Source organism: Annulohypoxylon truncatum (genome assembly GCF_022578515.1).
Source record: "Annulohypoxylon truncatum strain CBS 140777 unplaced genomic scaffold F4807scaffold_6, whole genome shotgun sequence".
In the NCBI taxonomy this organism is placed as follows: domain Eukaryota; kingdom Fungi; phylum Ascomycota; class Sordariomycetes; order Xylariales; family Hypoxylaceae; genus Annulohypoxylon; species Annulohypoxylon truncatum.
Genome location: NW_025953792.1, coordinates 1172520 through 1194342, shown reverse-complemented (window position 1 = coordinate 1194342; position 21823 = coordinate 1172520). Strand labels below are relative to the sequence as shown.

Sequence of the window (21823 nt, the reverse complement as noted above, 5' to 3'; positions counted from 1 at the left end):
TGGTTGGGTCCACTGCCTAGAGCAGGTACCTATGTAGATACGTAGGTACAAATGCTGCTTAGGTAAGATACGATATGCAACTCTAGGTGTCCGCATAAATGCATGTGCCCATTTCTTTTCTCGATTAGGTACCGTAGCCAGCTTTAATTTAGGGCTACCGTCTCGGTTCCTTTTCGGATAACCAATTCCCCGACTCCCCACGAAATTCGCAAAGCGAAAATTTCACAAGCAGCAACACCATCACTTACCAATATTACCTTAGTCCAAACGCACACAACTTGCGAAACTTTTCTTCTCTAAGACCACTTTGAAGGTATGTCATCCAAATATCCCCAAATCGATCTTTTTCAATTTAGCATTTTGGCATTCACCACCGACTTCATTAGACTGACAGCCATCTCTACAGTTTCGCCGCCAAGATGAGTGCGTATCCTCTCGAAACGTTGATCCCATTCCCAACCCTCGACTGACCTCGAATTATAGCCAAGGGAACTTCCAGCTTCGGAAAGCGTCACAACAAGACGCATACTCTATGCCGACGATGTGGTTAGTAAAATCCACGCACCAATTCTTGAGAACGATGAACACCACGATGCCGCACATGACCGATTTAGATGCGCCGCGTGTTTGATCTTTTAGATATCTAAAGAGACAATGACGCCGACTGACGATTATGATTTCAGGACGTCGATCTCTTCACATCCAGAAGCACACCTGCTCCTCGTGCGGATACCCGGCCGCTAAGACCCGAAAGTGTATGTGATGCCCAGAGAAATTACAGAAGAGACTTCATGCCGAAGGGATGGAAATGGTAATATGCCAGAGATGTATGATGCTGACTGTCAAAAACACAGACAACTGGAGCGAGAAGGCCAAGCGCCGAAAGACCGTCGGCACCGGCCGTATGCGATACCTCAAAGACGTCTCTCGCAGATTCAAGAACGGCTTCCGAACCGGCGTACCCAAGGACGCACGAGGTCCAGCTCTGAAATAAGGCTTTCATTCGCTGGGGAATGATGGGTGATGACAGTGGCATGGCAGGGGAATGGTGTTTCTGACTTCTGGACTGGGCTCATCATGAACTCGTAAATATCCGAGTTCGACGGAAATGTCAATACTAGCATTTCCCGAACAAAAAATGGCATTATGACTTGACAAGCCTGACGGTTTCCTTTGACTGGTTATTATGGCAATACTGCTCTAAGATTTTTACGTGTGGGCCTTGAGGCTCTCTGGCCTGACTGAAGTGTTGGGGATTGGCGCCCTGTTATCTACGTTTGTGCTATAAATGAATTACTCGCTGATTAGGTCCTCGCGTAATATTCACTGACCGCGTTCGAATACTCGCACTCCGCCATCGTTAGCGACGAAGTATAACAATTCCTGTTCCTCCACGACCCTACCAATATCATCATTCCCACAGCCTGGCGTGGCCCTCAAAACGCCGCTTACGTCTCTCGCCGTACCCGTATCTAGCATCCGCAAACTAATAACAAGATGGGCGTCATGGGCCAAGGATATCGTGAGTGCCGCATGTTCCTTTTCCAGGGAAGTCGCTTGTGGTGACACCAATGGTTCATCTGCAGAAATGGTGACAATACATGAGTGTACTTTCTATTATAAAACTATCAATAAACCTCCAATGTAGCCCAGCGATGATATTGTGTATCAGGGGTATTTGCCCTGAGCAACTTACCTCACGGATGTCAAGTAGTGTCTCTCGTAGTCCCTGGCTTGAAACCTGCCCCCCCGATGCAGCCAGAAGCATATCCAACTGGTCGACAATCAAAACTGTTTTCTGCTCTGGGGATGAGCGCTGAACCCGTGCGATAGCATCATCAAGCTCTTTGTACAGTTGTTGGAGTGTAATGTTAGATAAGACCTTCCCAGGCGCATTTTCTGAAGAATATTTCGTCGCGTGGGCCGGTGGCGTCTGAAACAAGCCGACGAGACCGTCGACGAAAACGAATTTGCCTTTTCTAGCTAATACGTCGAGATCAACGCCAAGCTTCCCGGCGCCGTCCTTCCAGAAAGCGTAGTCCCGCAAGAAACTAACGAGAACTACACTCGCGCCGTCTATTTTGCCTACGTCGAGACCACCTTGTCCCGCTACGGAGACAGACGGGATGGAGAGTAGAGAATACAGATAACGGAGGACAAGCCAATTCGTGGTTGATCCTAAGACTCCACTGAAGAGGAAGAGCGATGTTTCAGGTGGTAGGCGAAGATAGGTGTCTAGGAGGGGTGGAATTCGCGACGCCATTGGGATAAGGTCGCCCGAATAAGGTCTTCAACGGAAAGTCCTGGGCGATTTCTACCAAACCACACTGCCACCTACCGGAATCTGAATCCGAGTGTGGGGGAGGGGGGGAGAAAAGAGGAGCGTAAACGACAATGACGGCGCAAGACGCAATTTCCGGGGTAATGCTGCTATTGCTGGCCTTTAAAGCAGGGAAATAAACGAGATAGGCGCTGCCAACAATATGGGGGAGATTTTGGGAATGCACGACTGTGCACGTTCATGACATTCTTGACGGCCCAAGATGGTACACTAAACCAAGCAAGGATTAGTATAATACATGTACCGTCATAGTACATGACTTTAACCCCCCCTGCTGACCCAACCTTGAAGCTTATTGCGTCCCAGTGGAGGAACTGCTGTTGCACATCGAGGATCGACGTTAACTCTCTCCTTCCCCTCAAGAACCCTGAAAGCATGTGCGACTTTCTTGTTAACCTCACCGACGACAATTGCGTACCAGGATTTTTGGGTAGTAGGTACACGAACCCAATGTACATATGTAGGCATTTTGACTTACATGGTACGTATCCCGAGTCAACATTGAACTTACAACATTACACATACAACATAGTATGGTACATCCCCGCCCACACCTACCATGTGAAAGAGCCGCTTCGTGGCGGGCAAGCTGGTTGGTCTCATGTGCCTCCCTCCGCCTGACCACCTGCGGCTTACCCTTAACAGCGGAACTCCATATATAGATACACTCTGCCATCTCATTGGCTCACAGGGGTTCTTCTCACTAGCACGCTATTCCAACTAGACAAATGCCTACTTACATATAATTCCGCAATCCTCGTCTAGTAGATCACGTTGGTGTTACTACTGCGATTATCGTCCCGTCGTTTCGGTATGGGAACGTGGGAAAATGAATTTATATACCTGGGGCCTAGGTACATAAAGTGGTTTTCTTTTCTTTTCCTGCCATTTGGTTATATACTTTATATAATCTCTATTTCTAGTGTATCGCTCCCCGCGTCTTTTCAAAGGCTATTTCCTAGTCACAAGGTCTCTTTCACACCGCTCGTCGCTTTCATTGGAGCTGCAGCCCTTTATCAATGTCTATCAGCACATAGGTAATCACCGAGGTGCCATTCAAGACTCGACTAACTAGCTACTTATTTATGTACCGTGACTTTGTCAGTCACCCGTATATTGTCTGGCTTAAGAGTGACTTACGTAAGAAAAACGCGGATGTTCTAGCCGAACGCACTTAGGAAAACACGAGAAGGATGGAGGAAGCAGAAAAACAGACGCCCAAGAGCATGTGGAATGCATTCTTCCAGAAGAAAGCTGGGGTTGTTCGCGAGCATCGTGACGATGGGAAGTTGAAGTGGAATATGGGAATGTTGAATGATAGAGAGACCATAGAAGTACCAGGTTAGTTGACATATTTGAGCGACAAAATGCGCTTCATGCTGACCCTTTATACAGGATCTGTCCTCCTCCTTGCGCAGGGCCGAAATGAGCCACTTGGTCTTCGGAATGCTCCGGCCAGGACGTCTCATTCTTCTCTCCCGACTGGGTTACCTCACCCTCACCCCCAGGATACACCATCAGAGCCAATAGCGGAGCCAATAGATAGGGAGCATGATGAAAAGAAAAAGACCAAAGATGGGCAGATAATTCTCGAGCCTCAGCCGGACGATTCACACAACGATCCGTTGAACTGGCCGGCTTGGCGCCGTGATATTGCTTTACTATCTTTAGGTCTTTATTGTGCAGTAGGCGGTGGAATCACGCCCATCATCGCGGCGGGCTTCACTGACGTTGCAAATGGCATGTAGAGACGACGCCCCCCCTAACTTTTCTCCCCTAACGCTGATGAGAACTTTCGCTAATGCCGCAAGTAGATTACCATATTGACGTTTCCAAGGTTTCGCTTACAACAGGCTTGTACATGATGGGCCTCGGCATTGGCAGCGTCATCTTCTCGCCTACCGCAATCCTATACGGTAAACGTCCGGTCTACCTTTACAGTGTGATCCTCTTTATTCTATCGGCAGTATGGTGTGCTTTGTCACCCAACTTCACGTCGCTGATACTAGCCCGCATCTTCCAAGGAATTGCTGTAAGTCCCGTCGAATGTCTTCCATCCGCTACTATCGCCGAGATTTTCTTCTTGCACGAGAGAGCGTATCGTATCGGCGTATATACTTTATTGTTGCTCGGTGGAAAGAACTTGGTTCCACTCCTAAGTGCTGCTATAATTGAACGACTAGAGTGGCGTTGGGTATTCTGGTGAGTTACTATAAGCATTACGCCAGAGGCCATGCCATGTACCTTTTCCTGGCTGATAAGTTCTCTTCTAGGATTGTTGCCATTGTGGTCGGCTTTTGCGGAACCCTCTTGTTCTTTTTCGTCCCTGAGACATTCTGGGATAGATCCCCAATACCGAGATCACGGCGGCCAAAGCGACCCAGCCTCTTTAGTAGGAGGTCTTCAGCTCGGCAAGTCTCCCAGTCTCATCTCAAGGAGGGCGCCATCATCAATCGAGAGAAGTCGACGATAAATACAGGCGAAGGAAATTATGCGGAGAGCCACCACGAACCTACCGCATCACTGCAGCCGCGAAATAAAGGTGTCCACGTTGGATTCGCGCCCGGTCCTAGCGGGGATTTAGCCCCTAGTGCAGAACACGTTCACGATACCCCGATCATTCCCTCAGCGGAGAAGGAGCCTGCGACCCAACCGAGTATCGGGGACGAGTCTGGAACTGCTAAGGAACCGTCTTCTACTAGACCTATGATGAAAGCCGACGCCATTGCTCGTATACCCCGTCCAAACGTAAGCCGCTCGCAGTCAAACAGCAGCGCGTGGTCCCGGGCAAACTTGGGAGGCCCAGGCCGCCTTACCCCCCAAACACCACAATTGCACATGCCCAATTCGCCGCCTTACGAGCACCCCTCTGGCGATTATTTCCGGGCAAGGGAGGGACATACGCATAGTGTCGCTCACGGGGCAGTCCATTCCGATACGGAGAGTGAGAAGATGTCATTCTCAAACTTGGCAACGATAACCAGAGGACAAGCTTACACACACGCCCTGCGAAATGCCCCGCCAAAATCATTCGCTCAACAGCTGAAGGTTCATCATGGTCGACTTAACCAAGATAGATGGTGGAAGGCAGCCATTCGTCCTTTTATCCTCTTCTCCTACCCGTCGGTGCTCTGGTCGGCCGCGGTGTACGCATGCTCGATTGGTTGGCTGATTGTCATCTCGGAATCGGTAGCCGTCATATACCGGGAAGGCAGATACCAGTTCAATGCCCTGCAAACAGGTCTTGTCTACATATCACCCTTCATTGGTGGTGTTTTAGGTACAGCGGTTGCTGGCAAAGTAAGCGACGTTATCGTTAGAGCAATGGCACGTCGGAATGGCGGCCTCTACGAACCCGAATTCCGGCTCGTGATGGCAATTCCGGTGGCCGTGACGACGGTTATCGGACTTATGGGGTTCGGGTGGTCAGCTGATGTAGATGATCCGTGGATTGCCCCTACGGTTTTCTTCGGAGTCGTGTCGTTTGGCTGCGCACTGGGCTCTACGACATCTATCACGTTTTGCGTCGATAGCTATAGACAGTATGCCGGAGAAGCTTTGGTGACGCTGAATTTTAGCAAGAACATATTTCACGGGCTCGTGTTCAGTATATTTGTTACGGAAGTATGCGTCCCTTTTCTTTTCTAGCCTCCAAGAAGATGCCTAGAACCCCCAACTCCCCCTATTAAAGGAAAAGAAATAACTAACCCTCTTCGCTGCAGTGGCTTACGGATGACGGTTCCAAGATGGTTTTTCTTTGGCTCGGGATTATCCAGCTGATCCTTCTCTTGTTCACGATACCCATGTACATTTTCGGAAAGAGGGCTAGGATGTGGACCGTACGAAAGAATTTCATGGAGAAATTCTAGATTATGTATTTTATGATGGAAGTCTTTCATGTAAACGTTTGGCATCGGTTTCTTCTCGGGGTTAATTCATATACGCGTATTTCTATATACCGTAGGTATTGAATAAGTTCATTTACATGCATATGACGTATGGTGTTTCAATGTTACACCTAAGTTTACCTACATCTACAATTAGGTTCCAGACCAGTGCGGACGCCCCATATTTACCTATGTTGCTGACATAACAGCGAGTTCATTTATACTTAGTATAAGCACCCGGAGAACATACTTGGCTCAAAAATAAAATATATAACAGCAATTAAAAGCAGTAAGAATCCTTCATGTATCATCTGAGATGTGATTATGATATAATTGAATGAGATAGGATTATTAGAGACTTGGCTATTGTTATGCTGCTAACAGATTTAAATATGGGGCGTCCGCACTGGTATGGAACCTAACTGTATGTAAGCTACTTACTATGTGACATCCCAGTTCCACCACGTGTATTAAATATTACGTATAATCGATTCCCTTTACACCAATTCACGGTACCATGCGACCTTGGTCGAGAGCATTAAGTGGCTTCTGCCGCTCTCAGCCCAGCCGGAATTTCTCTACGTCTATGCGTCTTCGCATCACCAACCAGGTTTACTCTTGGTAAGTCAAGCAAGTAAATGCGAACTTACCTTACCCAGATAACCAAGTAATCCTCAGTGCTATCGTCATCGTCGTCGCGTGACGTTTTCCTTTCCTAAGACTGACCACTTTTTTTTCTGTCAGCGTCCGTCGACCGGATGATCTCCACACATACCTGCTCTTATCGTCATCCTCGCGGACGCCTCTCATAACATTCTGGACTACCTCGTGGTGTGCTACGTGCCATGTTGTAGCGCCACTCCTCAAATCCGTCATCGAATCCGGTGTGGGCGAAGCTGAAGGCGGCGTTGGTTATTGCGAGGTCCAATATGACTCCCCCGACATTATGAGTGGTGGACTCGGAATGGAGTATATGGTTACCTCCATACCAACGCTGCTCAGTTTTGACGCCGGCGAGGCTCAGGTCCGCACTAAGGTATCTGATGGGAAAAGAATGGCAGATCGGTCTTTCTTGGAAGACTGGATTAGAAACGAGGCGAAGAGACATGGAGGCCGCGGTGGTGGGAGCGGTGGTATAGGTGTCCTTGGTGGCTTATTTGGATCGTGGAGGTGAAATGGACCTGGTCAGCTAGTCTTAACCCGCGTCAAGCCTCTTGTGTCGGATACCGCTCTCGGTCATATTTATCGTTAGACCATGACGCCCTGTTGTCAGAGTGGACACACGAGTTTACCATACGTCGGGCGTTTACGGGCACGAGATTTATGTCATATCTGCAATATCCTCTGGCATTGATCTCGTTGGTGTTTACAAACAAACTTGACCATTCAATTTGGAATTCACCCTCACTCTAAATAAAATACCTCCTCGAGTTCTTTCCACCATGCCGGATTGCCAGACTCGCTGCTTTTGGCACCAGGCACCAAGCTCTACGATGAGAGATTCTAATCAGTACTTAGGCTTCTTATGCTTTGGTTCAGATTAATCGGAATCGTTTACCTCTTGAAAACCGTCAGTCATAGCCCACCACTCTCTTACCTTAGGATTTCCTCGCATACGCTCCATGTCCCCCGAATAGTCGTAGCCGACGTATTTAAAGGTTGCAAAGAGGATGCCGGTACCAGGATCATGGCATATGCTGTCTAGAAAATTGTCAGAAGGATTGGCTCGACAGAAAAGCCAATTTTGAGGCCAATGCGAGAGAAGAAGAGCCTACAGTCCTGAATATTGCAGTCTTTTATCTGCTGTAAAACTTCCGGCCACACAGCCGCGTGCACTTCCTTGTATTTGTCGACAAACTCGGGTTTCAGCTTCACAACTTGTGCGATACGACGAGCAGCCTTCTTTGGTTCCGGGTCGGGAGACTTAGTAATACGTGGAGGTGGCGGTGAATGTGGTTGCCACATGGTGAATGTGAGTTTCTCAAAAAAGGGGGAGAAGGTGAGAAGGTGAGAAGGATGCTTTTCTTCTTTTGGTCTTGTTTTATATTTGCCTTGTGCACTCGTCAGTGGTTACGGTGAGATTCACTGCGAGAATCTATGTAATGCACAGCCCTTAGCTCCTTGACTGAGGCGCGCTCTCTCCCTGTTTTTGGATCTAGATAAATAGCTCCGCCGACGAGGACTTCAAATATCTCGTATGTTACAGGCTTTGGCGGAGGTTCGCCGCGAGCTGTCCAAGTCGGGAATGGGGGCAAGAGGCGGGGTACCGAGACTTTTCCAATTTAGGCCTACGAGCGTCTATGCTGTCCTCGTATGTTTCCGTTTTACGTACGTACGTACATATGTACATCGTCTCTCCGCCAACCTACATGTGTTTAACGTCATAATTTGACCATCATTGAATACATACCTAGTGCTCTAGCGGACTTTTCCGGCCTACATGGATAGGCAGATAGTTCGAGAGTCCCGGTTGTGGCCGTAGCTTTTCATCCGGCGGCACGGTAACATCGACCGTTTATCCTGCATATAATCACGGATCGTCGCCGTAGGGAGCTACTGGAGCTAAGCATTGTAACTGAGGAACTTAGAAATAAACCCGGCTGTTCAATGGTCGACACCTATAAACCACCAAGCATCTACCAACTCATGTTCGTAGACAATGGATATCCCGAAGGGCCGTCATTCCTCGGAAATATTTAGTAATTTGACAATGTGCGATTGATAATGGTCGTCTTCGGCCACCTCAAACGAGCCTGCTTATTTTATATTCCAAACTCCGCCCATGCAATAGGTCCAACCTCCACACGTGAACCGGTCTTCATGCCCTCTGGAGTCAGTGACGATGATAATTATAATACAACGGCGACGTATCGGCTAATCCCTCTCATTCCGTTTTGTAGATCCGTATTACTCGTACCTTTCCCCCCCTTGTTGGAGAAGCCCGCCTATAGCTGAGGAACCATCTTCGGCTTGTCCCTTGCTAAACCTTGCAACCGATTATAGAAAGAAGGCGTGGATGGGTTGTAGTCGGAGGGGAAATTGCATTTTGGTTCTCGATTCTTTTGGAAAACAAGACGCTATGCGTAGAACGCCTCCACAAAGTAGATGAAGCCAAACGCCAAAAAAGCAACAGCACCTCCTATCGTTACTGTCGAAACGCATGAGTTAGCTATAGTTCGTCCAGACGCGTCGGCGCAAAGCCTGCCACAACTTACCAACTCTCAAGCTGACTCTACCGGCAATAGCCCTACCGCCAATGACTGCCACGCTGGTACAGCAGCCATGTCCGAGCACGGCACCTAACGTCACCCACCAGTAGTCCTGGCCAGCAGCCATAGCAATTGTCGCGATCTGGCTGCGATCCCCCCATTCACCCAAGAAGGTCATGACGAAAGTTTGCACCCATGCGGGACTTAGTAGTAACGAGAAGAGATTTGATAGGCCAACTCCGAACCCGCCAAGAAAACCACGTCGAGGAGAAGGACTCCTGCCCGGCGAGGTCGAAGGGCTGCGAGGCGGAGTAGGAAACCGAGATTGTGATCTTGACTTCCGGTCGCGGTTGAGTCCCATCTCTAGAGCATACGGGGACAAGGAGGAACGCCGTCTGCCTTGTTTTAGGGCCTGATGTTCCTTCTCCTGAAGCTCCATCTCGACCTCTTGCATCTCTGCTGTAACACCCTCGTCCGGATCCATAGCCATACCCTCGCGTAACATCTTGGCGCCAAAAATAAAGAATAGCCCTGCGGCTAGGAAAGCCGTGACCCTCTTAGGTATCAGAGCTGGTACCGTATGGCCCAAGACTGCGGATAGGACGGTCATGACCAACAGGGCACCGAAGGCGGCCGAGAATACAACCATACGGTCGTGTTTCATAGCCATCAGTGCGGCAACGAGGAATGTTTTGTCACCGATTTCGGAGAAGAGGATCATGGTAAGTGAAAGAACGAAAGAGTGAAGGGGTTGGATAATGCCATCATTGCCCTCGTTGCCTTTCTCCCATGCACCAGCAGTAGACTTGGTAGGTTTGGACACGTCAAGGTGGTCTTTGTTGGCCGAGTTGGGAAGCGGGTTCGGATCGTCGCGTAGTTTATCTGGTAGGTCGGAAGGTTTCTACGGGGTAAGTTAGCTCACGCCAGAGGTCAGGTTAGGGATCAAGATAATGCTTCATTGCCTTACCTCAAGGCCAGCTACGTCTTCAGGCGTCTGGTGTAAGTCGACCTTGCCCTTTTCCTTCTTGTTAACCTTCTCGCTCGGAATCTTCTTTTGCTCGCTGTGGGGCAAGGGGGGCTTTTCTTTAGGAGTTTCGGGCACGTTCTCGACCCTCTCCCCAGTCTCTCCCTCCTTAGCCTTCCTAGCCTTGTCCTTTTGGCTCACACCCCCCTCCGTACCGGTGGTGCCTTGCTTGGGAGGTTGGCGATGAGGATCGTCCATGACACCATCATTACTTTCGGGTATTTTCTTTCCATCGATGACAGTGGGATCTACCGGTCTATCTTTCAGAACGGGGAGAGCTTTGGGTTCCGTGGCATCAGCAGCCTCGCCCTTTTTGCGACCCTTGTCGATGCTCACGAAGGGACCCTCGTGCGGCATCCCGTCTTTGCCATCCACAGGGGCATCTTTAGTGCCTACATCGAATTTAGACGTCTTTTGGGACGTGATGGTCGAGTCGAGAGGGGATTGAGAAGAAGCACTGTCTGCACCGACGTTGGAAGCATCCTTGACGATTTTCGCGTCCAGTGCAGAGGTGACAAGGGCCAGTGAAGGTAAAAGCAAAATAATAAGCGGTGCTCGTTGCGGACTGAGCCTCATGATGGGCACAGAGTCGAGTAATCTAGTGGAATCGTATGTGGCCAGAGGATGTGTAATAACCGATTAAGGTGGACTGAAAAGTAAGGTCACTACTACTGTTCTAAAAAGCGACGGCCTCCCTTGAAAGAACCACGGATGAACCGGTGTAATGTGATGGGAGACGAGACGACTATGGAATCTTCCGAAACGGAGACGAGTGTAAGAAGGATATACAGAAATGACGCGAGAAAGAGAGAGAAGGACAACGCCAGAAGAAAGAACAAACGGGGTCCAAATAGTGGTAAGAAGGTTGAATATTATTATAGAGTATCGTGTTGGACAAATCGAAATCTTTATAAAAGGGGTGAAGAGGTTAGGAAGTTGGAGAATGAGAGGCAGTGCATCCCCATCGTAGGTACGCGACAGGAGAATTCAGATCTAAGAACAAGTGCAGGGTTATAGTACCAGTGTTACCCACATATTTTCGTTACCATACCTACTTAGGTACCCGGCAGGTACTTCCAGGGTTCAATATTTACATGGAACTGTTCTAAAGTAACATGTAGTACCTAGAATTGCAACTGCACTATCCAATACCTACGTACTACCGTATAGAGCGGTAAAGTCTGTTTGTTTAAAACTGGGTATATATGCATATGCATTTACGCGTTTGTTTATATAATTAACGAATATACATCAATAACGCTAAGTGGCCCGCACTGAAACGGAAGGTGTTTATTTACCTTTCAAACCTGATTGGAGAACTACCCTGATGAATAACCCTCTACCCTAACCCTGACGAGATACTCAAAGTTACTTACATATTTTCAGTCTTATCTTCCTTCACGTCCCAGAATGACCCTTCACCCAAGATTCTATCTACGCCTCTCAAACAAATAGGCTCTTTCAATCCATCATGGCCGGGCGTCGCCGTCCAGCAACGCGTCGGACTGAGCCTGTCGAACCTCATAGTGGCTATGTTACAAGGCAAACCCGACAAAGCGCCAGACGTCCTGAGCCGTTTATAGAACCTGAGCCCCAACAACTACCCGGAATGACTCGACGCGGTACCTCGCGCCATCACCAAAAGAGCCTTGAGAATGTAGCCCCAAGTGCTTCTCCCAAAAGTACTCCTGATCATGCTAGTCCGGAGCCAGAAAACCAAGGTATTCCACACTAATTAACCCTTACTAACTCGTATCTAATCATTATATAGGCTTGCTTCCAGTAAAGGAAACTACACTGCCTCTGGGCGGCTCATTGTCCGAAACGGAGGACGCTCATGGATCGCCCGAAATGGACGCTGATAAAATCCAAGATATGCTTGATTTTGACATCCCTAAGCTCACACGCTGGTCCGATAAACTATATGATATCTTGTCGTCTATCGGCGGCAGCCAGCCAAGTGTGGATGATCGGATAAAATTAAACAGTTACAGGAAGTCCTTCAATCATGCTCGTCTTCCCTTCGCCAATGGTAACACGCTCTTCATCAAACCTATCAAATTGAGCGAAGAGTATGAGTGTGATCAAGGAGTGAGATCTAAGATCCAAGTTGCTATCTCCTCTGCGAACCTCGTATCACTTCTCACGTCGCTTCTGGATGTCGAATTAGAGAAGAAAAGGCCGTACGCAATTCTTGAGCAACTGGACGATAATTTCCCGGCTTTGTCCGTCCTGGATTCGCACAAGGACAAGAACAACGATATTGAGACAATTCTCGATCTGGCATTTCGTGTTCGATGTCGCCTTCTAATCGAGTTGCTTGTCTCTGACAATTCTATTCCGTCGTTGGAGGGATACTTTGCATTCGCTACCGGTATATTCTGCGGAGAGACTATTAGTGATGTCGTCCACGCCCGAGATGCATTAGACAAAGGGCCGTACAGGCCGCTCGCCGGTGTAGAAATCGGCGAAGATACTCATTTATACGAAACCTATCGTGCGCATGTCCAAGAGCTCATGTCCAAGCTTCCCTTTAACAACTTATCTGGATTACAAGCATCTCTAGACCCAAAATATACCCAGGTATCGATCTTTTGCGATATCAGATCATGGGCTCTTCGCATATACCGGGAGCTTAACAGGGTAGCAGATCAAGGCAAAGTCCGTCCCGCAAATGAAAATTCAAGGTCCAAGGTGCTTGTCGAACGTGCAGAATCAGAGTCTTTATTTGTCGATAATGGCGATGAGGCTGATGATGATTCGGACTCAGCATCAGATACAGATGCTGAAGGATATAATCAACTCCCGCCGCAAGGATCCAAGTACGGTTAACCCTCTACCCATTTATTTGCATATCAAGATCATACTAATATTTTGTAGTCAAAATTACATCAATAGTTCCGCCACACTAGCAGCCGTGAAGGAGACCGAGGAAAAGGCATCGATGCGTCCAGCAGTGAAGTCGCTTTCACATCAACAAACCGCAAAGGGGGAAAAAAAGGCATCGGATACAAGAGATGCAATCCGCCTCCTAGAACCTAGTCAGGTTCTGAACCGTACACGGAAACGGTCGCGTCCTGGTGGGGATAGCGACAACGAGGATGACGGTGATGATTTTGAAGTCAATGAGCAACTACCTGGCGAGTCTAGGAGGGTTCTTAACGAAAATGCAATTATTCAAAGGCCATCTCCTACACGTCCGCGATTCTCCAAACAAGCCAAGTCTGGTAAATCTCGAGACCTATCACCACCGGTCGCTAGTTCGCGAGGAGTTTCTAGCGCACAGCCACCAGATGACTTACAAGATGACTACAATCTACAAGATCGGGATATTCTGGTACTCAGCCAGAACGCCCGGAATATCCGACGAGCAAACCATTCCACCAAACCCCGACAGACCCGCACTCCGTGGTCCGCACACGATACATCGAGACTTGTGGACCTAATAGCCGACCCTTCCTTGAACTGTTCCTGGAGTGCGATGGAGAAAGCAGGTGGATTTGAACATCCACGAAACCAGCAAGCCTTGCGCGACAAGGCTCGTGGTCTAAAGGTTTGGTATCTCGAAGGTGATAAGATTTTGCCTCCAGGCTTTGATCAGGTTGCTTTAGGTCAAAAGGAGAAGGATTTGGTCATCAAGTGTGGCAGGAATCCCGATCGACGAGAAGATGACCTGGACGAAAACGGTCAAGTTACGAGTAACATATGGGTCGGATGAGGTTATGACAATAAAAAAGACATGGGTTCGTTGGACGTTGGCTCAACTTGCACATTCGCCCCGGGCTAAGTAGTGGAGAGATGGAGACAGAGAAGGGTCAATTCACCTAAGGAGTTGGGTGAATAGAAAGTAATTTGCTTCATGGGTTTCCCTATCTTCCGTACCCTTGAAGAGGTGTTTTAGCAACTAGATACCCCGTCAAGTGTAGTTTAGCCGGTAAAAGAAATCAACCGTGAAATACTTTTCTTGCTGCCTCCTTTTTTCATATGCTATAAATCATCGATATGCATATCCTTTTCACAGTCGCCTTGAGAATCTGACGATACTTGAGAGGGCATTGATATAAGATTTTCTATTTTTTATTTTTATTTTTTGTTCTTTTTGTCGTGTAAGCTCATAAGATATTATTCTATAAAGATTTAATCACTAAGTGCTCGATCATTATTATATACCTAGGTAGACATGTAAACTCATGCCATCCACTGTTTTCAATATGAACCCCCCAAAAAAATCAAGTTAAATAAGCATCTTATAGCATGTGCTTATCCATCAATGTTGATTCCGTGCTACGACAGGTAATATGAGGTATAGTAGAAGCCCTAGAGGTCAAAAAGAACGAGCGTAACTAAGCCCCATCTAAGTGTTTGGCCGGAGTAGATCAGTGCCAGTGTTCGTTTGCAAGATATTGGTACGGAGTTAACCGTGGAGTCCGAACTCTTCAGATTGGCTGACAGTACTGAGGTTGAAACACTCAGTTGTAAGTAGGTAAGTACCTGTGTGCTTTCCTAGGAAGATTAAATCGTAGTAAATCTCACATGATAAATTCCAATAGCCGCTTTAACAGGTAGACAGGGGCCAATAAGGCTGCGTAATACCCACTATGGCTTAATATCGATGTATGGATGTGGGGAGTCTGGCATGTTGGGCAGCTATCAAAAAAAGTTTTTCTTCCTTCTTGCTTCCAAGGTCCTTCATTCCCCCAATTAAGGTTTCGTATTTCGGGATTATTGTGCCAGTGTACGAACGCTGGAAGCTTTTACTTGCTGCGCGCATCGGCCTGACTCACAGGGCACCTGCCCGAATACAACTAAACGGTGTAATCTTTGACAATCAATGTAAAGATACCTAGGCACAGTACTGCCAAAGTTTAATACGATGTACTCAGTGTACTTATACAAATCTGGTATTGCTAAAGGCATCCCCCTCCTCCCCCATGTGAGATGATAAATCATATATGTGCACACATTGCTTGATGCTTTGCAAGAGAAGAGAATCAATATTGATGTATTATATTGTGTATTCAACTCTTCTGGGGTCGTCTTAACCATGTAGGTACTTGTATATATAGTCCCTACATGAAAAGTAGGCAAGTACTGTACGCATATTGACGGTACGAACTAGGTCTATGCCTGGGATTGTTTTAACTTAAAAAGTTTTAAGCCAATCAAAGTTGTTAAAGCTCAGAGAGTAGGTACCAAGTACATGCAAAAGAGGCGAAAATAAAAAAAATTAAAACAAAAATCGGTTTGTGAATTTGGAAAGAGGGGTGGATAGTCACACAGTCAAGGCAGGAAGGGCCTGAGGAGGGGCAATGCCCCCACAATCAAATTCTACCTGGCCACCATCCAGAAATAATTTATAAACCCAGACATTACACTCTCAACCTTCTTCTGATTCCTCCTTTTGATCCTCGTCTCGCACACCGTTAATCAGAGCATTAACACCTGCTGAACGTGAGAAACCTTTCCCTCCCACCTCCCATATCCTATCTCCCACTTCCTTCTTCTTCCCACATTCTATCTTTCTCGTCTTCCATCCTCCTTCCTCCATCACCCGTCACCACAACTGTTGAAAACCCAAAAACTAATCATCCTCAACGCAGTTTTACGCGTCATCCTCTTCACATATTCTCAACTCAGTCACATCTTGCCAAAATGGGGTATGTGGACAACTTGGCTCCATCTTCTGCAGCGCGCTTCTGTTTACTGACAATATCGCAGTAAGGAAGACAAGACTCACATCAACGTTGTCGTCATTGGCCGTAAGTTTCCTTTGATGATAATCTACACACTGATCTCAGATTCCTAACCGGTCGTATAGACGTCGACAGTGGAAAGTCCACCACTACCGGCCACTTGATCTACCAATGCGGTGGTATCGACAAGCGAACTATCGAGAAGTTCGAGAAGGTCAGTTTGAACATAATTTCCCCCATTAATCTTATTTTGAAATACCGTCATATTCCATTACAATCAGAAATATTTTCTTTTCCCGTTCTTTCCTACTCAAACCTCTTTGTTGTTTTTTTGCGCTCCCAACCGCGTGCCCCTCTCTTATCTTCTCCCCCACCGAGGGGCACAAAATTTTCCTACCCCGCTCTGACGTTCTGCACAACATTTTGGTGCACGGAGCAACCGACCCTGGATAAATGCCAAGCACCAACCAAAGCAGACATTGAATAGGTAAACTGATCCACTTAATAGGAAGCCGCTGAACTCGGCAAGGGTTCCTTCAAGTATGCCTGGGTGTTGGACAAGCTCAAGGCTGAGCGTGAGCGTGGTATCACGATCGACATTGCTCTCTGGAAGTTTGAGACTCCCAAGTACTATGTCACCGTCATTGGTAAGCCACAATAACAACCCATCTCAATGCAATCACCCATCTGTCTCTTTTCAAGTGCTAACAGTTAGTTGCTAGATGCCCCCGGCCACCGTGACTTTATCAAGAACATGATCACTGGTACCTCGCAGGCCGACTGCGCTATTCTCATCATTGCCGCCGGTACTGGTGAGTTCGAGGCTGGTATCTCCAAGGATGGTCAGACTCGTGAGCACGCCCTGCTCGCTTACACCCTTGGTGTCAAGCAACTCATTGTTGCCATCAACAAGATGGACACCACCAAGTGGTCCGAGGACCGATTCAACGAGATTATCAAGGAGACGTCCAACTTCATCAAGAAGGTTGGCTACAACCCCAAGACCGTTGCCTTTGTTCCCATCTCTGGTTTCCACGGTGACAACATGTTGGCTCCCTCTACCAACTGCCCTTGGTACAAGGGTTGGGAGAAGGAAGGCAAGGGTGGCAAGGTCACTGGCAAGACTCTCCTTGAGGCCATTGACTCTATCGAGCCCCCTAAGCGCCCTACGGACAAGCCCCTCCGTCTCCCTCTCCAGGATGTCTACAAGATCGGCGGTATCGGAACTGTTCCCGTTGGCCGTATCGAGACTGGTATCATCAAGCCTGGCATGGTCGTCACCTTCGCCCCTGCCGGTGTCACCACTGAAGTCAAGTCCGTCGAGATGCACCACGAGCAGCTTACCGAGGGTGTCCCCGGTGACAACGTTGGTTTCAACGTGAAGAACGTCTCCGTCAAGGAAATCCGACGAGGTAACGTCGCCGGTGACTCCAAGAACGACCCCCCTGCTGGTTGCGATGACTTCACCGCACAGGTCATTGTTCTCAACCACCCTGGTCAGGTCGGTGCTGGTTACGCCCCCGTCCTAGATTGCCACACGGCCCACATTGCCTGCAAGTTCGCTGAGCTCCTCGAGAAGATCGACCGACGAACAGGCAAGTCTGTCGAGAACTCCCCCAAGTTCATCAAGTCTGGTGATGCCGCCATCGTCAAGATGATTCCCTCCAAGCCTATGTGCGTTGAGGCATTCACCGACTACCCTCCTCTGGGTCGTTTCGCCGTCCGTGACATGCGTCAGACCGTCGCCGTCGGTGTCATCAAGGCTGTGAACAAGAGCAGCAAGGCCGGTAAGGTTACCAAGTCTGCCGCTAAGGCGACGGGCAAGAAATAAGCTTGTCCACCATAACCCTACTACCGGCATCAGACGTATCCATTTTTCGGATCATCAGCTGCCTTGGACCCCTGACGATATGAACAATGCCTCTACACGAATTTCCTTTTGTTTTACACGATCTGGTCTCTCGGACGTTCGACTTCGGGGCACAATATGAGAGGAAGGGTTAGGGGCATTATCGCGACAAAACTTTCTCATCATGTGCTTTTAGCAAAAATAGAGTCATAGACCGTGATTCTTCTTATTTGATGCTCCCGTGACTGTGATGACTATTTGTTGCCTTATTGATATGCCCCCTCTTTTTCCATGAATATAATATTCTTGTAGCCATTTCCCTTTTCTGCTCAGATCTTCTTGATAGGTGTTCTGCTTGCTTCCGCAACTCAGTATTAGACATCAAGCCGCTGTTCCCTTAGACACAGAGACCGGCGGTACGAACCGCATCAATCATCGATATTACATCAACTTTGGATTGGTGTCTTAGTGTACCTACGTAGCGATTGAGCTGTGTCGATCCGCTCAGGATAAGAGTTAAATTAAGCAAATTGAATACGTAATTGAGTTGAGTAGGCACGCAGAGACTTTATTTACATAATCTACATAATCTAAGGTCCGAGTGGATTATCTCTATATACGCAGCCCTAAACTACTATGGTACCCATTAGCACAAATATATCGAATGCCCACATGAATGGGCCTGGACCTCTTAACTTTGTAGTCCTAAATGGCTACTAAGCATCTCATCTAGTAGTTAAATGTCCCGACCAGAAGGCATCGGTGCGAGCAAACCTTTCACAAGTGACTAGGAAGTCATCATGCAGTTTGTTCAAGTCTATCTCGGTGATCGAAGTTTCGCTAGGCTCAAGGCTGACCTCGGTTCTGTGCCCACCCGTTCGTTCCGTGTCTACGGAAGCGTATGTCAATCGAAACCCCTCGTACGGCATCGAAACAGACCGCCGAATTTCGAGGCCGGTGAATGTGTACGAAGTACTAATAAGTTCGTTTGGGTCCGTGGAAACGTCTTCATCTGTGGAAGGAAGATTGGAATCTGAGTAGTTGAAGAGGCGCTTCGGGATAGGGAACTTCTGCTGCGGAGGCACGTCGAGTTTGCCGCGCGCTAGGTCGATGCGTGCGGGCCCGAGGAAGTCGGCAAGAGGCTGCCAGTTAGAGAATTCGGCAGGCTTGCCCTCTAGTTCCCAGTACTGCGCTTGCGTGAAGCGTAAATCAACGAGGGAGGCGGGAAGCATTACGTCTGTGATTTGCGTTTGCTTGATGGCGCGCAAGCTCTCAACGCCTTTGACTTCGGTGCCTGAAGTTGCGAGGCGAAGCTCGAGTAGAGGTGCTTGCAATGTAGGAGAATACTCTTGTTTGGATTTGCTCTTTTTTTGCGGCCAAAAATGGATGACTACTGTGGTTTTCATCTGTATGAGTGTATGGTCCGCTTCGTCGTTATTTGCTTCCAATCTAGCAAGGTGAAGAGGATGCGGCGCGACGGGTGCAAACACGCGCGGGTGGTTGGCGGTTAGGATGTCAGGTAGGGGAGGCGGCGAGGCATCAGGGCTATTTTCATGTAGTAAATAGCCGAAGCCCGCCCTGGTTGATACTTTATGATGTTCAGCCCACTTTGTCGGGTGAGCAGGGAACCGCGAACTAGGCAGGAATTCCTCATTCTCGTCGAAGTCAGGCACCTCCGTATATGGCTCTACTGGAAGTGCGAGCCTTCTCAGCGTACTCTTCGCTACTGAACGGCCACCTTCAGGCGCCAGTGGGAGCACGTAGCGAACCCATTGGCTCATCCTGTCTTTCCATCCCAACCTTTCCTTGCTTACCGTATCCACAACGAACCGCCCAGCAGCTTCATCGTCCACACCGTCCACATAAAGACTAGTGGTCCTCCCCGGCTGTGGAGTGAAAGCGGTAAGCAGTAAGCGGATGACGACCTCGCTCAGGTTTTCTAGGCATGTGAGACCTTGTGCAGCGCGTGCCTTCAGCTCTATCCAAGTAACTTGGAGCTATAGAAAGGAATAATTAGCACTCGTATAGGAAAATGAGTTCCTATCTAGGAAGTCGTGGCTAACCAGGTTAGAATTTTGTTTCTTTCTGACATGCGTATTCGTAATACGCCCGACCTCTTCTAGAAAGGCTTCGTCGATGGGCTCGCGGGAGACGTAACTCATCCTAAACGTCTTAGACGTGATCTGCTTGATCGTGTCATGCAGCTCTTTTACCAGGATAGCAGCTTTTGGTTTTGTTGTGACAAAACGCAGCATCTTCTTATCCTGAAAAGCCTCGATCTTTTCGCCAGGGTCTAGCCATATTTGACCCATAACGGACATCCACCGCTGGGTACCGCCTATCATTAAGGGTTTAGCGAGGCTATTCTAAGGAGTGAGCAACAAGGGATAGGGGATAAGAGGGAACAACAACGACGGACGTACGCATCAAGAGAAGGAACTCGCTACTTTGAATTACCACTCTCATTTCGCCGAGTCCAGTGTCGAGCTCTCCGATTGAAAGACACCAGCATTCACGCATGATTCGAACAGCAAGCCTCTCCTTCGGAGTGGCTGAATCGGCCACATATCCATACAGACTGGGTTCGACTTCGCTCGGGATGCTCGACTGACTACCCAGTGGCGCCCATGGGGTGATATACTTGGCCCAGTCCCCCTTGCCAATGGTTGACTTGGCGTCGACTTTGAACTCGAACGGAATGGATTTTTTATTGTGGTCGAGATAATCTTCAAGCTGTGGGTTTAGAAAACCGTTTATAAGCGAAACCTGTAACTTGCGGAACTCCCTTTCGGATAGGGCAGTCTCCGTCTTGGGCTTTAAGCCGTCAATGTTCTTGCGAACCTCTTCGGCGACGGGTGATTCTCGCTGGCTGGCGAGCAGGGCCTCGATATCGGTACTTTGGTTATTGGACTCGTCCTCGGCGTCGTTCGAATGAAAGGGAATACTATTTTTCCTTCGATAAGTACCTCCATCCCTCATGATGAGTACAGAGGCAGGTTTGCCAAGCATATTAGAGTCAAGGCTTTGCGTATCTTCTGTAAGAATCCGATTGCGAGAAAGGCGTCTCTTCGGCTTCAAGAGAGTGTTCAACCTCCTTGATGTTCCTCCACGTTTCTTGTGGCCTCCATGGTATCCAGCTTTGGAACGATGCTTACTATCGGGTGTCTCATCATTCACTTCAGAAGATAGGTCGTGGTCGACGGGCGCAGAGGATTCGGTAGCGAAGCGGCGCAGAGTTGGATGCCGAGGCCTGAATATGCGGTAGGGTATTTGACAAGGTTGATTATATTGACGGAGAAGATGCAATCGGCATCTGAGACAGATGGAACCGCCATACACACTTAAGGCAATCATGAAGAATGTATTACTCTCTTTCCCACTTCCTGAGTGTGACAGTGAAAGGATAAAGAATTGCGCTTGAACTTTTTTTTTTACTTGCTTTCCTAATTGGGTAATAAGCTTCATTTTATGCATATATGTATAGATATATACAATAATCTAGTATAGTATATTTACCTTATACAACCCTCCAGGATATGAAAGGTTAGTTGAAGATTCTAAGATTTGATTGGCTAATACTCCTTTTCCAGACAGCACCTGATTCTTATTGGCTGTAGTTCCTGAGCATTTCTATATAAGGTTAGTCCAGAGACTTAGCTATGTATATCCTCACATATATTTCGCAGTAAAATACTTGAGCTGATCGGTCCACTTGTGGCAAAAGTGGAGAACTACTAACCTTTCATATCCTGGAGGGTTGTACTACATAAACTACGTACGTACTAGGTATATGAGATTGCCGATTATCGATAAGATCCTA

At 48.0% G+C, this 21823-nt stretch overlaps 9 protein-coding genes across 9 annotated transcripts; 5 read left to right on the top strand and 4 right to left on the bottom strand.

Moving 5' to 3' along the window:
* Window positions 1-592: 592 nt before the first annotated feature.
* On the top strand, window positions 593-994 carry F4807DRAFT_457645 (60S ribosomal protein L37; the record flags this gene model as incomplete). The annotated part of the gene is made up of 3 exons (XM_048001071.1): window positions 593-623; window positions 684-755; window positions 855-994. 3 exons carry the CDS (start codon window positions 593-595, stop codon window positions 992-994), a joined length of 243 nt encoding a protein of 80 aa, XP_047857367.1.
* Window positions 995-1179: 185 nt separating this feature from the next.
* Window positions 1180-2353, bottom strand: F4807DRAFT_352853 (uncharacterized protein). Its single transcript, XM_047995481.1, has 2 exons — window positions 1697-2353; window positions 1180-1614 (listed from the first exon to the last, which is right to left on the bottom strand). Exons 1-2 carry the CDS (start codon window positions 2261-2263, stop codon window positions 1324-1326), a joined length of 858 nt encoding a protein of 285 aa, XP_047857366.1. The 5' UTR covers window positions 2264-2353; the 3' UTR covers window positions 1180-1323.
* Window positions 2354-3167: 814 nt separating this feature from the next.
* F4807DRAFT_352895 (MFS general substrate transporter) lies at window positions 3168-6342 on the top strand. The gene is made up of 5 exons (XM_047995482.1): window positions 3168-3682; window positions 3737-4081; window positions 4156-4543; window positions 4615-5965; window positions 6064-6342. Exons 1-5 carry the CDS (start codon window positions 3535-3537, stop codon window positions 6208-6210), a joined length of 2379 nt encoding a protein of 792 aa, XP_047857365.1. The 5' UTR covers window positions 3168-3534; the 3' UTR covers window positions 6211-6342.
* Window positions 6343-6745: 403 nt separating this feature from the next.
* On the top strand, window positions 6746-7402 carry F4807DRAFT_457641 (uncharacterized protein; the record flags this gene model as incomplete). Its single annotated transcript, XM_048001070.1, has 2 exons — window positions 6746-6849; window positions 6973-7402. The coding sequence occupies 2 exons, from the start codon at window positions 6746-6748 to the stop codon at window positions 7400-7402; spliced, it is 534 nt and encodes a 177-aa protein (XP_047857364.1).
* Window positions 7403-7484: 82 nt separating this feature from the next.
* Window positions 7485-8309, bottom strand: F4807DRAFT_352619 (rhamnose mutarotase). The gene is made up of 3 exons (XM_047995479.1): window positions 8004-8309; window positions 7787-7929; window positions 7485-7716 (listed from the first exon to the last, which is right to left on the bottom strand). Exons 1-3 carry the CDS (start codon window positions 8191-8193, stop codon window positions 7633-7635), a joined length of 417 nt encoding a protein of 138 aa, XP_047857363.1. The 5' UTR covers window positions 8194-8309; the 3' UTR covers window positions 7485-7632.
* A 935-nt stretch (window positions 8310-9244) lies between these two features.
* On the bottom strand, window positions 9245-11145 carry F4807DRAFT_352616 (UPF0016-domain-containing protein). The gene is made up of 3 exons (XM_047995478.1): window positions 10405-11145; window positions 9444-10338; window positions 9245-9376 (listed from the first exon to the last, which is right to left on the bottom strand). The coding sequence occupies exons 1-3, from the start codon at window positions 11035-11037 to the stop codon at window positions 9306-9308; spliced, it is 1599 nt and encodes a 532-aa protein (XP_047857362.1). The 5' UTR covers window positions 11038-11145; the 3' UTR covers window positions 9245-9305.
* A 588-nt stretch (window positions 11146-11733) lies between these two features.
* Window positions 11734-14431, top strand: F4807DRAFT_414787 (uncharacterized protein). Its single transcript, XM_047996993.1, has 3 exons — window positions 11734-12182; window positions 12233-13283; window positions 13342-14431. Exons 1-3 carry the CDS (start codon window positions 11933-11935, stop codon window positions 14177-14179), a joined length of 2139 nt encoding a protein of 712 aa, XP_047857361.1. The 5' UTR covers window positions 11734-11932; the 3' UTR covers window positions 14180-14431.
* Window positions 14432-15753: 1322 nt separating this feature from the next.
* On the top strand, window positions 15754-18233 carry F4807DRAFT_414785 (elongation factor 1-alpha). Its single transcript, XM_047996992.1, has 5 exons — window positions 15754-16118; window positions 16180-16220; window positions 16280-16368; window positions 16663-16801; window positions 16877-18233. Exons 1-5 carry the CDS (start codon window positions 16114-16116, stop codon window positions 17983-17985), a joined length of 1383 nt encoding a protein of 460 aa, XP_047857360.1. The 5' UTR covers window positions 15754-16113; the 3' UTR covers window positions 17986-18233.
* A 308-nt stretch (window positions 18234-18541) lies between these two features.
* On the bottom strand, window positions 18542-21403 carry F4807DRAFT_414782 (mitochondrial inner-membrane-bound regulator-domain-containing protein). The gene is made up of 3 exons (XM_047996991.1): window positions 20427-21403; window positions 20067-20341; window positions 18542-20000 (listed from the first exon to the last, which is right to left on the bottom strand). Exons 1-3 carry the CDS (start codon window positions 21355-21357, stop codon window positions 18729-18731), a joined length of 2478 nt encoding a protein of 825 aa, XP_047857359.1. The 5' UTR covers window positions 21358-21403; the 3' UTR covers window positions 18542-18728.
* Between the last annotated feature and the right edge of the window lie 420 nt (window positions 21404-21823).